The sequence below is a fragment of the Sarcophilus harrisii genome, chromosome 3 (assembly GCF_902635505.1).
Source record: "Sarcophilus harrisii chromosome 3, mSarHar1.11, whole genome shotgun sequence".
In the NCBI taxonomy this organism is placed as follows: domain Eukaryota; kingdom Metazoa; phylum Chordata; class Mammalia; order Dasyuromorphia; family Dasyuridae; genus Sarcophilus; species Sarcophilus harrisii.
Window position 1 is genome coordinate 444,681,094 of NC_045428.1, and position 15,357 is coordinate 444,696,450.

At 34.4% G+C, this 15,357-nt stretch overlaps 1 protein-coding gene across 1 annotated transcript in view; it reads left to right on the forward strand.

The window, feature by feature from the left end:
* Nucleotides 1-15,357, forward strand: part of MICU2 (mitochondrial calcium uptake 2) — a 165,362-nt gene that overhangs the window by 126,273 nt on the left and 23,732 nt on the right. Inside the window, exon 7 of the mRNA XM_031960796.1 lies at nucleotides 8,520-8,585. Coding sequence (XP_031816656.1) covers nucleotides 8,520-8,585 — 66 coding nt within the window. The remainder of the gene's footprint in view (nucleotides 1-8,519; nucleotides 8,586-15,357) is intronic.

Consider the following 15,357-nt stretch of genomic DNA (forward strand, 5'->3'; position numbering starts at 1 on the left):
TCCTTTTTGTTATTTAGGGTTTTTTTCTCAATCAAATCAGAGAGATTAAGAAAGTTTTTTTTTGTTTGTTTGTTTGTTTTTAGTTCTTTAGGAATTCTTTTTGGGAAGAAATTACATCTCCTATCCTAGAAATTAACATTAAATGGTTATCTTTTGGGGCAGGTAACCATTTTAGTTTCTAGGCTAGGAGACACTTTTTTTGCTTCAGTATCCTTCTTTAAAGATGAACCCAGAACTTCCCTATTCCCATAGTAACTTTGAATAATTGAGTTCTTTCTCCTTTGCCTGCTCATTTAAAAAACATAAATAAATAAGAAGTTGGGACAGTTAGGTGGCACAGTGAATAGGGCACCAACCCTGAAGTCAGGAGAACCTGAGTTCAAATCTGGCCTCAGACACTTAATACTTCCTGACTGTGTGACCCTGGACAAGTCACTTCATCCCAATTGCCTCAGCAAAAATAAATAAGTAAATAAGAGTTTGTTAGTGAATTCACCTCTAGTCCTGCAGTTGGAGGGATGGTGCCTCTGGCTTCAGGTCTTCCTTCCTTTTTTCCCTCTGGCCTGGAACCAAAAAACAAAACTCTACCTTTTTATAAGTGCCTGCTGCCAACAGCTTTCCTTCCCCACTGTTTTTGCATTCACCAGGTGTGAGCTGGTCCCTTCTGGCCCAGGGCCACTTCTCAGCCACACAGAGGTCCTAGAATCTCTTATCCGCAGAGATTCCCTCAGTCTTCCCAGACTTAGACTCCCAACTCCCCACACTGTCCAGGAGGTGAGAGTTCTTGTGGTTGGGCCTGAGGCTACCTCTGAACCTAGATAGCCCCAAGGCTCCCATCTTGCTATTTCAGTAGAGCTAGCTATTTCACAGTTCACACTAGCTAAACCTCTGTCCTGGAGTCTTTCTTTGGATCTTCTGCTGTTGTCCCAGAAGGATTCCTGTTCTGCCCCCAACTCCTATTTGTTTCTAATTGCTCTATGTTCTTTCTATATGAGGCATAATTTTGTTTGTGGAGAAAATCTAGACAGCTAGGAATTTTCTGACCTACTCCCCCTTCTTCCCAGAATCCTCCCAATAATTATATTTTCTGACAACCATAACTAGAAATTATGTTGATTCATACCTCTTGTTATCAAAGTTTCCTGTTACATAACCTCAAATGAAAGAACAACTTCCCATTCCTTTCACTCATTTGAATTATTTTCTATGAAATGAAAATACATGATAAAATAGGATCAAAGACAAAAATCTAGTTAATCTTTTTAATCTATACCTTGATAAATGGTATACATATGTATTGGCATGTGCCAAAGATAATGGGTTAATAGTAGGCCTATTACTAGTATAAATTTCTAAGTGATCTTTTTATTGCAAAAAAAAAAAAAAAAAACTTATTATCTTAGTGTAGAATATCTTTATTAAATTTAATTGTCCCTGGGATATTATTTTATAAGGCTTTTTGGTTGCTTTGGTTTTGTTTTAATAAATGTGAGTTTCTTTAGTATGATGTTTATTTGTGAAATAGTCATTTTCACCCTATTCATAAAGAACTTGTAATCCATGAAGTTGAGTATATTCTATTTACTTTCTACCTACTTACTCATAGTTAGTGATAGGTTGACCTACTAAGCAGTCCATCAGCATAGATCCTGTGGCATGAAATTAGGACATATTTCTAAATAGGATTGTATAGTTATGCTTGTATTTATTTGCAGCATTTGTATTAATAGAAATATTATTAAAGAATCCATCTGTTACTATCAAAACATGCCAATTTAAAAGTGATTCTAGAACCTAACCCTAACATTCCATTTTTCACTTCTTGAAATGCCCTCCCTATTTGACAACAAGCAATAATTTTTAAAAACTAAACACCATTAGATGTGACTGAAAGAGGAAAAGTTTTATCATCCCAAATTCTTTGATATAGCAAAGCTAAAATCAGCTTTTGAATAAACACAATCCTTTTTTACTTTCCCTAGAATTCCCTAGAATTTTGATAATCATTTGCTAATGAGAGTTTGAAAGAAATGCATTGAAGTACTTTAAATGCTTTACAAGAAAAAAACCAGGAAACAAGTTCTAAAATGCCACCCCAATATCCCATAATTACAGTTTATAAGATATTGAGGCATCTAGCTCTGGAAAATAAATAAAAATTCCCTGTCTTTAAGACAAAAACTATAGTGCAAATATTTCTAAAATGTCTTCTCCCTGTTTGTTTGTATTCATTGTTTGCTTAATGGTGATGGTGAAGTGGCTGATGTAGACACAAAATGATGGTAGGCATTAAATGTTAGGGTTCAGTCATGTGAAAAATTCATAATGACCATTTGCTTTGGCATAAGGTAGGTTTATTTAGGAGAGTAGGTTAAAGGTAAAATGGAGAGATACAATAGACAACAGTCCTAGGACTGTTAAATATGAAATAGAAATGGGAAAGCATTTAAAAGATAAGTTCCTTAGGTGAAACCCCATAGAAATACCCTGAAGAAAGGAAATACCTCAAGAGTTGGGGCATGCATCAGTTGGAGAATGGCTGAATAAATTGTGGTATATGAATATTACGGAATATTACTGTTCTATAAGAAATGACCAACAGGATGATTTCAGAAAGGCCTGGAGAGACTTAAATGAACTGATGCTGAATGAAATGAGCAGGACCAGGAGATCGTTATATACTTCAACAACAATACTATATGATGACCAGTTCTGATGGACCTGGCCATCCTCAGCAATGAGATCAACCAAATCATTTCCAATGGAGCAGTAATGAACTGAACCAGCTACGCCCAGAGAAAGAACTCTGGGAGAGGACTAAAAACCATTACATTGAATTCCCAATCCCTATATTTATGCCCACCTGCATTTTTGATTTCCTTCACAAGCTAATTGTACAATATTTCAGAGTCTGATTCTTTTTGTACAGCAAAATAACAGTTTGGTCATGTATACTTATTGTGTATCTAATTTATATTTTAATATATTTAACATCTACTGGTCATCCTGCCATCTGGGGGGAGGAGGGGTAAGAGGTGAAAAATTGGAACAAGAGGTTTGGCAATTGTTAATGCTGTAAAGTTACCCATACATATAACCTGTAAATAAAAGGCTATTAAATAAAAAAAAAATTTAAATTTTTTTAAAAAATTAAATTTAATTAAAAAAAAAAAAAAAGAGTTGGGGCATGCCCTTAATTGGCAGGCTAAATCCTGAAAGGGAGTTAACACCCTAAAAGATTTAGTTAGCTATTAGGAGAAAAGGTGGGGTCAGGAGAGGAAAGACACCATAGGAATGGTGAAATAGGAAGGACACCATGTGGCATGGGAAAAGAATAAGGGGAAAAATATACAGTAAGACAAAGTGATGGTGGAAGACTGACCCAAAGTATAAAACTTAAATAGACTTATAGAGAAAATTTAACCTCCAGGAATTCTGACAGTATATGGCAACCTGAGGCTGCCCACAACTTCTACAGAGGGTGTGCCTCAATGATTTGACATAACTTGGATTTCTGACTGGGCAACCTCCACAGGGGTGGGATCACAAAGCTAAACTGATCTCTAGCCAAGCTGCCTACTTGCCTGCCCCAGGGATCAATTTTATCAGTTCTTCAGTTTCCCTCTGCCCACTACACCCATTATTCAGGACTTCATCAGTAGTGGTAAGGAAGCAGTAGTAATTAAAAATCACTAATCTACTTTTGGATTATTCTATATATTCATCAAGTCTTTGTTAAGTATTATCTGTGTGTGTGAAGGATTGTTGTTATGTGATAGATTAGATTTCAGGGATTTTCAAAAACCAACTTTAGTTTTAAACTTCAGTTAGAAATTAGAAGCATATATCACAGACAGTTCTTTAAATAATAAACATAATTAAGCAATAAAAAACTTGAAGTTGCTAATTATCTTTTCTTTTTTAAATAATTAGAGATTAAAATTTCCCCCTTAAAAAGAAATAGAGAATCTTCTTGTCAAAATTTTAAGATTCAGCATCTTTACAATGACATCTTTAAACTCTATTGTTTACAAATGCACAAAATTTTCCTCAGGCACCCAAATCTTATAAAATAAAAATAATTTCAATAAGATTGTGCTTATTTAAGATTTGAATTTGCCACAAAACCTTATTAAGTACAATAATTGGTAAAAAGTAGTCTAAAGTAAAATATCCAAAGTTTAGAATATTTTTTCAAGAAATACAATTATTTTATTTTTAAGTACACAGAGTAATGAATTCTAAAGTTAATATTTAGATCAGAATTTAGATATTTGTAGTAAAAATATTAATTGTAAACAAATTATACAGTGACTTTTTTTTTATCTTAAAAAGTTTGGTTTCTAAACTACATTAAATTGTCTCCCTGCAATCTTAATTATACTATGAATTTAATCAGCTTTTTCTTATAAATAATAGGAAAACTTTGAGTTGTTCTAATTCCAAAGTACATCTGAATTAGTGTGTTTTTATTATATTTCTTCATACTACAATACCTACTTTGAAGGATTTCAGTGTTCAAATTATGCAGCTCCCATCACTGTTTGGGAGTTGGGACAAGCCCTTAAAAAGTTAGTTGTTCTTATTTTGGATTATATATGCTCTTCTTGCTCTTCATTTACCATCAGTCCCCCAAGAATATAGCTCTTCCCAGTTTAATTTTATTTTTTATTATTCCCTAACACATCCTGCCTTTACCACTTAGGTTTATCCCCACTCCCCACTACACCCACCACCCCTTTTTTTCTTTTTCTTTTATAGTTACTATTTTCTTCCTTACTTCCTCATTATAGCCTACTTCCCATTATTCATCAATTCATCAGTTCATCAAATTTTACCTTCTCGATAAAGGCTTAAGGGCAGCTAGGTGGAACAATTGCTAGAGCTCCAGGTCTGGCATCAGAAAGGACTGAGTTCATATAAAACTTAGATATTTATTATTAGTTCAATGACCCTGAGCAAGTCACTATTCTATTCACTTCAGTTCCTCATCTGTAAAATGAGATGGAGAAAGGAATGGCAAACCTCTCCAGTATCTTGGCCATGAAAATCCCAAAAAGGGTCACAAAGAGCCTAAAATAACTAAAAAACAAGAAAAATTAAGTCTCGTTATTATTCCAGTCCACTACTATTTCTTTCCCTTTTGTTGAGCCTTATAACCATCTTATAACCATGACTCCAGAATTTATCAGTTAATATTCTATCATGTGTTTCATATGTATTAGTCATCCATCTAGATCATAAGCTCTTTTAAGGAAAGGACTCTATTCTTCACAAATATGTTATTCAGGACCCCTCAAATATCTGTAGATCACATTTTGATTACTAGCTTAGAACAGTACTTGACACAGAGTTAAGTATTTAATAAAGTGCTTGTTGATTGAGTGATAGTACTAGACTAGAAAATGTGAAGGAAACCAAATACTTCTAATAGCTGACTGTTATAAAGTACTTTAAGATTTATAAAGTTCTTTACATACATTATCTCATTTGATACTAAAAAAAAATTGTGGATTTATATGTTTTCTCCAATTTAATGGCTAAAATGGCTAATAAAGAAAGAATAATAGTTGAGATACGCATAAATTCACAGGATATCTATAAATATAGATCAGGAAAACTGAAAATAGCCCTGTTGGCAGTAAGAGATCTTAACCAGTTTAAGTTAGATCATCTCCAGTATCTTGATCTGTATCTGACCACTGGACCCAGATGGCTCTGGAGGAGAAAGACTGGTGACTTTACACAGCCCTCTCTTAATAAATCCAACTCAGTTACATGGCATGGCATCAGCTCCCTGATGTCATGGTCTTCTTTGAGAATGAAGGATAAACAGCAATCACTGTTGAGAAGAGCAGCCCCATTGGTGACACAATTGAACTGATCAATTGGACAACACAGCTCTTTGGTTTTTTATTTCTTTGTCTCCTTCTTTCTATATTACCTTATTAAATAAACTCCATTAGCTCCCTATTTGCCACCAGGAACAGATTCAGAATGCTCTATTTGACATTCAGAACTCTTCACAACCTATTCCCCTCCTACCTTTCCAGTCTTATTACACCTTACTTCCCAATACTCTTCATTCCAGTGACAATGACCTTCATAAACAAGACACTCCTTTTCTAGACTCTGGGCATTTTCTCTAGTTATTCCCCATTCCTGGCACAATCCCTGTTCTCATATTCACCTCTTGGGTTCCTTAGTTTCCTTCAAATCCCAAATAAAATCCCATCTTTTACTGAAAGCATTTCTCAACCCCTTTTAATTCTTGTGCCTTCAAATTTTTAATTTCCTATTTATTCTGTGTATAGTTTGTTTTTACATATTTGTTTGTTTGTTGTTTCCCCCATTAGATTATGAGCTCATGAGGGTAAGAACTGTCTTTTACCTCTTTTTGTAACACAAACACTTAACATAGTGCCTCACACATAGTAAGTGCTTCATAAATGCTTTTTGACTGTGCCTCCAAGCTTTGTGTAGTCTACAAACTTGTTAGACCTTTAAAAAACCTTTTTAAAAAGCACTTATGCTGGGGCAGCTAGGTGGCACAATGGATAGAGCACTAGCCCTGAAGTCAGGAGGACCTGTGTTCAAATTTGGTCTCAGACACTTACTGTGTCCTAGCTGTGTGACCCTGGACAAGTGACTTAACCCCAATTGCTTCAGCAAAATAAATAATGGGAAATAATTTTTTAAAAAATTATGTCTTTATCCAGGTTCTTAATAAAAATATTAAATAGCATAGGACCAGGCACAGATCTCAGGATTATTCTCCTGGTACCATTCTTCAAAGTTAATATCAGGTATTAATGACTACTTTTTGGTTCCAGCATATAGAATCATATAGAAAGAACTTTAGAGATTATCTTATCCAACTTTCCCGTTTTACAGAAGAGGCAACTTTAAGTCCAAGGAAATTGTGATTTTTTTTCATGGTCACATGGCTCATTAGTGACAAAGCCAAAAATATAACCAGAATCTCATTCCCAATCATATATTATTTCAATTAAGTATGCTATGATCTAAGCCTTACAGGGGTCCTCAAATTACAGCCCGCGAGAAAGATGCAGCAGCTGAGGATAAGCCCTCACCCAGGACTATGAAGTTTCTTTATTTTAAAGGCCCACAAAACAAAGTTTTTGTTTTTACTATAGTCCGGCCCTCCCACAGTCTGAGGGACAGTGAACTGGCCCCCTATTTAAAAAGTTTGAGGACCCCTGATTAAGCCTTTAGCAGCAGCTGCTATATTGAAACAAAGAATGTGGCTGTTAAGATTAATTCTTATCTACTTAAAATACTTCAAAATATTGTATAAAATATTTAGACATACTCTCCTCCTTTGTGTAATTGACATTAATAAAAGTGCATCTAGTTAAAATGTTATGTTAATGACATTTTCACTTCACTCTAATTGATCTTCCTCAAATTAGCCCAAATTAGTTTTTTTTTTTTTTAAAAAAGCATTGCTTTCTAAAACCTTGAAGCCATTAAGAATCTGCAGGGAGGGAGTACCTTCCAGGCAACAAAAGACAAGGAGATTGGGAAAAAGAAAAGAAGAACAAACAAAAAAGGAGACAGTAAGGTGGAAGAACTCAGGTCAAGTGATTCTCATATTAAAAACAAGAACAAATAAAAACTTTTTTAAAAAAATCTGTTTTCCTTACATATGAAAGAAGAAAGAAGACCAAAAATAAAAAAAAACAAAAAAATCATAAAAAGGCAGTGGTACTCTACAGGTACTATTGCCTTTTTATGCTTTTTGTTTTTGTTTAAAAACATTTCTGATGATAATATCAATGTAAAACACTCCAAAAAAATAGTCATTAATAAAAAAAGAAGTCATCCAAAGACAAATAGTTAAGAAGCTTCTCCTAACTGATTTTAATTTAGTGTTTTTCTTTTGCCAATTTAATCACAAATCCATTGTTCTTTTTTGCTGTCCATTTGAGGATTATTACAAATGACCTTGAAAGGTAGGTTTTAATATATGCTGTTATATACCATTATGTGCATATATAATTAAATACATACACATATCAAGACTGACTTAAACCTGTGATGAATAACATAGAAACTTTGAAACAATGTTAGCATTATAGTTATTATATTTTATAAAGGGCTTACTACAAATGAATATTTGAAACTTGAAAAATTCAGGTAAAGTATAGCTCCAAAATTTGGAATATAAACTGTGAATTATTTATAATTATGATCAAGAATTTAAAATCTGTGTCATCTTGCAGTGCTTACAAAAAAATAGTTCATACTGATTCAAACTATAAATTATTGTTTTACTGTGTAATTAAACTCTTTTCCTTGGAAGGAAAGAAAGCTAAAATGCAATCTAAAAGTATACAAAAAAGACATGAATAAGAAATTGATTTGGAATTTAATAACAATCAACAATAAACAATAAACCACTAGTTTAAACTACAAACAAATGAAATTTGTTATTTAACAATTTTATAAATCAGAGGAAATTGTTTTCAAACTCACTCTTTATAATTTATTTTTAGCTTCAGAAGATTATTAGTAAACAGGATGATCTGAGGGGAACTACAAGTGCTGAAACAATGTTCCAGGTATGTAGTCATAACCAAAAAATAGTATTTAACTTCTGCAACTTGTATTTACTTCTTTTTTTTCTAGAGGTTATTAAAATGTACTTTGTGTAAAATGTATATAGCTTTTCCCATAATGCATCTTGTATGTTTATGATGGGATCCAACCATGTTACCAATTACTTAAAAACTTACAGTGATTTGCCATTGCTCATTGGATAAAATTTAAACTGCCTGGTATTCAAAGCCTGCCATAAAGATCATTCAGACCTATCTTTCCAGCCTGATTTCATTCTACTTCTTTCATTCATTCTGAATTACAACAAAGTAATCATCCTTGAGCTTATCCTATCCATTTCCTTTAATGTCAGTATCTTTGCCTATGAAATACCTTTCTATATTTTTCTGTTTAAATCTTTCTCTCCTCTAAGGCCCAATTCAAATGCCACTCCCTTCATGAAGCTTCCCCTTACTTTCCCTGATGAAAGTGATCTCTTCTTTCTCCGATTTTTACATCTCTTCATTGCCCTTTCACATTCATCACCAGCTAACCTTAAAGGTCATCTAGTTCAACATCTTCATTTTACAGATGAGGAAAATGAGGCCCAGAGGGCTAAAATGACCTGACCAAAATCATACAAGTAGGAAAATTCAGTGCTGTGATTCAAATTCATGTTCTTTGACTCTAAATCCAGCATTTTGTATACTACATCATCCTGTGTTTCTATTTCCACTCTTTATCCCCTTATTTCCTTTTTTTACCTATTGAGTTTTTATCCATCTTTTAAATCACAATATACCCCTTCTTTAAAACTCTCCTTTCTGTTGATAATGGTCTCACTTAAGCCACTTATCTTCATATACTTATTGTGGATTTTAAAAATATATGTATCATATTTCATCCTTCCTCCACTATGCCATAAGCTCCATAATGGTACAAACTGTATCTTATTCAAAGATATATGTCTGTTGCATGTATGCACATATCTTTTCTCCCAGTTAGATTATAACTTCTTCAGATGTTAAGCAATTGTGCTTTCTTAGGCATCTAACATAGTGCTGTGCACACTGTGTTAAACTTTAGATATCATTTTGGATAAAATGAAAGAGTGTGAATTCAGTAATATTCAGTTAGATGACTTCAGAACATATTGAATTGATTGTTGTTATTTAATTGTTCTCAATTGTGTCCAATTATTTGTGACCCCTTTGGGGATTTTCTTGGCAGATATATTGGAGTGGTTTGCCATTTTCTTTTCTAGCTCTTTTTTATAGATGATGAAACTGTGGGAAACAGGGTTAAATGACTTGTCCAGGGTCATACAACTAGTAAGTATCTGGGATCAGATTTGAACTTGGGTCTTTCTGACTCCAGGCCTGGCAATCTATCCATTGTTACACTAGCTGCTCTCTTGAACTGATTACTTATATATTATTCATTATATAAGAAGGTCTCTTGGATCGTGGTCATTTAAGGAGAGAGGACAATAATATGAGATCTGTTGTGAATGTAAAGGTGACAAGAATTAACAACTGATTGGATATGAGGGCAGAGAGAATCAAGGATAACTGAAGTTACAGACTGGGTAACCTCTCCAGAAATAGGAAAATTTAGAGGACATATTATAACATAATATAAAAAGCAATATTTTCAGAATCAAAGGATCTGGTTTTCAGATACAGCCTAGCCTCTCTTATACTTATAATCTGTGAGGCCTTGAACAAAAATCCCCTAACTTTCATGGACCTCATTTTTCTCCTCTCTAAAATCAGAGGATTGGACCAGTTTCTTAGATCTCTTTGAACTCAGATATGTGCTCCTATGGTCAAGATTACAGAGGGAAGAAGATGAGGCCAAATGGGTGGTGGTAGCCACTGAATTATCCTTCTAGTCTGGAACTGGAATTTGGGGAGTTTGCCTTCCTTTGTATCCCCTGTGCTTAGCACAGTGCCTAGCCCATAGGAGGCAATTAATGCTATTTGACTGACTAATTGGCCTGGAATACATGAAGGTCTAGAATGCCTAAAGATTGTCATGAGGACATAGTAAAGTTGGGGGGGGGGAGGAGAAAAGTGGAGTAGGGGAGTGTAAGGATTTACATAGCACTACTATGTGCCAGGTACTATGCTAAGCACTTTAAAAATATTATCTTATTTTATTCTCACAATAACTCTGTGAAGTAAGTGCTATTATTATCCCCATTTTACAATTTAAAAAAAAAAAAAAAAAAACTATGGCAAACAGATTTAATGCTTTGCCTAGGGTCATACTAAGTGTTTGAGGTCAGATTTGAAGTTAGGCCTTCCCAATTTAGGGACCAACACTTTTTCCACTGCACAAAGACATTAGGCAAAGGCAGGTATGGAGTGATAAAAAGTTAGAATCAGAGTTCTAGATCATGGAGGTAGAGTACTTGGGGATAATGGTGTGGCTAAAGTAGATTGAAAATACCAGTCAAGAGAGTCAAGGAGGTTAGTGAGCTAGGAATCCAGAGTGCTTGAAGGATCATTATCAGTATTAATATTGAAGTACCAAGTATATAGGGACAAAGAGGAAGACACTGAGCCACATAATAAACTCCTTTAGAAAGGGAGTATGGCCAACAATCATTCAATCTTCAGACTAAAGTGATAACAGTCAGATAAACTGAACCACAAAGAGGAAAGGTAGCTTAGTGAAAATCAGAAAGTGGCAATAAGAAGGAAGAAGTATGGCTATTCTTCCTCCCTGCCCAATATAATTATAAGAATGAGAAAAGAGATACTCATTGCTGGATGGGATGGCCACTTATGCAATGTCTTTTTAAGGGAATAAAGTAAGATTTCAGAGGGCAGAGCTTTCCTTTCAGTTTAGCTAAGAAAGTTCTGCATTGTGAAGATTTTGTGTCCTACCCTCAGACATCCATTCCTCAACCATCTAAACAACAGATGTAGTAAAAAAAAAAAAAAAAAAATTAATAGGGTAATTTTGATTACTTTTGTAAGGTACTCCTGGTTTTTTTTTTCCTTCAAAGAAATAAAGAAATCTCATTATAAGCATGTATCTTATATTTGAGTCAGTATATATCCTTTCACATCCTTAGCTCCTCTCTCAGAAATAAAGATCTGTTGCTACATACTGACCCCCTGTTATACCTTTTGTTGGAATCTTTACAAAGTGTTAAGCCATTGGAGTTGATTTGATCTTAGAAAGAGATATTTTGGGCCAGAATTGAAACAAAGTACTAAGTGGAACTGATTGAACAATGCTTGTGTTCACACCTTTAGAGAGCTCATAAATATCTAAGTACTCAATGGAGTTCACAGGTTTGGGAGAGTTTAGGGTTAGGATTTTGCACTCTGGGAGATAACCCAGAATCCCTCTCCCTCCAGAAGGTGGAGTTAACCTTTGGGAGATCACATAAATATAGGGAGCTTTTGAAGCTTGAACTTACTTCTTCTTGTGGAATGAACTGGAGGTACTTACTTGAGTTAGTTACTTGAGGAGTTACTAGACACTCTGGATGCTCCAGAGAGTTTTACTTGGAGTCGGAGAGAGCTCTTGGAACCCATAAGCCCTATCTTCGAGGCAAGAGATTCATTGCATCTTCTACTTGGTGCTGGCTGGAGGCCGAAGAAAGCAGAGGCAGAAGCCAAGGATAAAGCTGCAAGATCTCTTGGAGCCAGGCAGAAGAGATAGGCCTCAACTAACCGGGCTAATTTGGAAGGAGAAATAAACATTTGCATTTTTACCAGCTGGCTGCGATTTTGGAGTAATTATTTATTTCAACTGAGACTAAGGCTGCCTCCAGAAAACCACCACAACCTTTGGTTTCAAAACTTCATATTTTGATTAATTTAATCACTTATTTGTTCCTTCCCAATTCTATCTTGTGGCAGTAAAAACATTTTTTAAAATTATGTACTTCCTCACTTGTTTTGAGTCCTGCCTCTTAGTAGAGTTTCACTAACTCCTATTCCTACAGGAAACCATCCCTTGTCACATTCTATTCGATCATATTACTTTGAATCCTCAGTCTTTTATTTTGCCACCTTTGGCCCACTCTTTATCATCCTGCTTGCTGATGAACAAACAAAAAATGTTGGGAGACATCTCAAATATTATTCAACCATCATTAGAAAAATTGTCTTTCCTTGTTACCAAGAGAGGAATCTTGTTTTATTAATTTTGTATCTTTCCATTCAGCACATATCCTTTTTCTCTGAATTATTCTACCCTTTAGTACTTAGCTCATATTATATATAATCCATACTGTGTTCACATATAGAATATAATCTCCTTAAGTAAGAATGGGGAGTATTCCATTCTTGTGTTTTTGTTCCCATTGTCTAACAGAGAGCCTAGTACATAATTGACACTTAATAAATACTTGTTGATTGATGAAAGAGAGAGAAGAGGATAACAACAGAAGAAGAAGCAAAGGAAAAAATGAGGTATGGATGATTATTCAGCAGAGACTAGAAGGAGCGGTCTAAGAGGCAGGAGGAGAAACAAAATCAAATGAATTAGGAAAATCAAGAGAAGAATATTTCCAAAAGGAAAAGGTGATCAACAGTGTCAAATGCTGTAAAGAGGTCAAGAAAGATAACTAAGAAAAGGCTGTCCAGTATTAGGCAATTTGACTTTGGAAAGAATAATTTCATTTGAATGATGAGGTTGGAAATCAGATTGCAAGAGACCAAAGACTGAATAGAATTAAAGTTACTAAGTATAAACAACTTTTTTCAAGGAGTTTCACTGTGAAAGGGAAGACAGCTAGAGTATTTAAAGCTTTATGTCTTCAGAAACCATCTAGGACAAACTGTGCATCTTAAAAATAAGGACACTAAGACTTAGAAAAATATAAGTGTTTGTCCCGGGTGGTAAAATGCTAAAATAGTTTGACCATATAATGAGAAGGCAGGACTTACTGGAAAATACCCTGATATTGGGAAAGGTTGAAAGCAAAAGGAGAAAGAATTGGCAAAGGATGAGATGAATAGATAGTGTCATGGAAGCAACAAACATCAGCTTAGATAGACCTCAGGATACAGTGGAGAATAGAAGGACCTTGAATGCTATGTGGTCCGTAGGATTATGAAGAGCCAGACATGACTGAATAACTGAACATAAAGTCCACAAAATATGTATCAGACCTGGGATTTGTATCTAGGTCATCTGATTTTAAATGTATTGCTCTTTCCACTAAACTGTCCTGCCCAGTGCTTTTATCTTATACTAAACTTTTTAATATAAAGAATATTCATTGTACTACAAATCCACAATGCTCTAAAGAGAATGTTCCTGCTGAACTCACTTTAAAAAAAAAAGCTTCTAATTTTAATATTCTCCATATGTCAAGAACATACACTGATAGAACATGTTTTAAATACTCTTGTAATTAGATTAGATTTTAAGATTATTGAGTATAAAACTAAATACAGCTGTAGTTTTACCAAAAATTCATTTTTAATTACCATGGGTATTGTTTTTCAGTCTATTCTTGACAGCACAGATGTTTCCAAGTGTTCCTTACTTTTTCTGTTGGAAAAGATTTTTCATTGGTGAATATATTTTCTTCTGATTTTATGTAATATTTTCTCCAATTAATCAAACACAAAAGGATTCATGATTGCTAAAAATAAAAGTAAATAAAAGAAATCTGAAGAGCCAAAATATCTTTTAAACATTTTTTACCTAACCATTATATTTTTATGGTGCTAGACATTTAAATTCTTACCTTTAATGGCCTTAAAAATGCAAACTTTTTTGTAGGCTCTTTAGAAAAAATAAATTAGAGTGAAAATGTGGCATTAATTGAAAACATTTATTTACAGATATTACTTGGGATAGAACCATCTAATTTAAGAAAATTTTATCTTCAAAGCTATCCTGTCATCTTCATTATTCCTATCAAACGCACTAATAACTTCCTAATCACCCAGGCCTTATAACTTTCCAGACTGACTTAGTATATACCTTTGTCTATAATGTCTAACTCCAGCATCTACATTATCTGAACTATAAACATTTCCTGACCCATTACTCTTAACAAGACTGACCAATCATATTTCAAGAAGTTCAAAGTACTTTATATCCCAAGTGAGTAAGGTCCTTTTCTAGAGTAAGGTCCTGGAAGACTTGAAATGTTTTCAGACTGATGGAGAGAGTTTCATTTGGACAAGCACTGATACTTATTTCTTGCGTTGATGTGAATGAAAGGGACTAATAGCTCTAGTTTCCAGTTTCTGGGAAGAATGGTCAGATTAGATGTCCTTAGGGGACAGCCATACTCTGTCACCAGCCCATAAGGACTTATTTTAGGACACATCTGTTTTGACCAGAAACCCTGAGGATCTTCCCTTTTCAGACTGGTTTGTAGTTTGTTTGTTTTTTTAAGCTGGGTAAAAGAGGCCATTCTCTGCATCATTTCATACCTAGCTTTAAGCACTAATTGGGCATTACCTCAGTCAAACTGAAACCTCTTAAAGACTTTAACTTAAAAAGGTTAAGATCTCCTGCTGCATCCAGGGCTGCCTCCAGTTTTCCAGATCTATATCTTGTCACTGGGCCCAGATGTTTCTGGAGGAGAAAGTAAAGCTGGTGACTTTGCACAGCCTGTTCTCACTTAAATCCAATTTATTTGTGTGTTGTGGCATCACCTTCTTAATGTCATGTCATGCAAGTCTTCCAAAATGAAGGATAAAGCAATAACAACAGTAATAATAATGCACAAACCCTTTTTAGGTAACCTAGACAGCACAGAGAATGCTTTATATTCATCTTGTACTATCTAGGTGAAATAATGGTTAA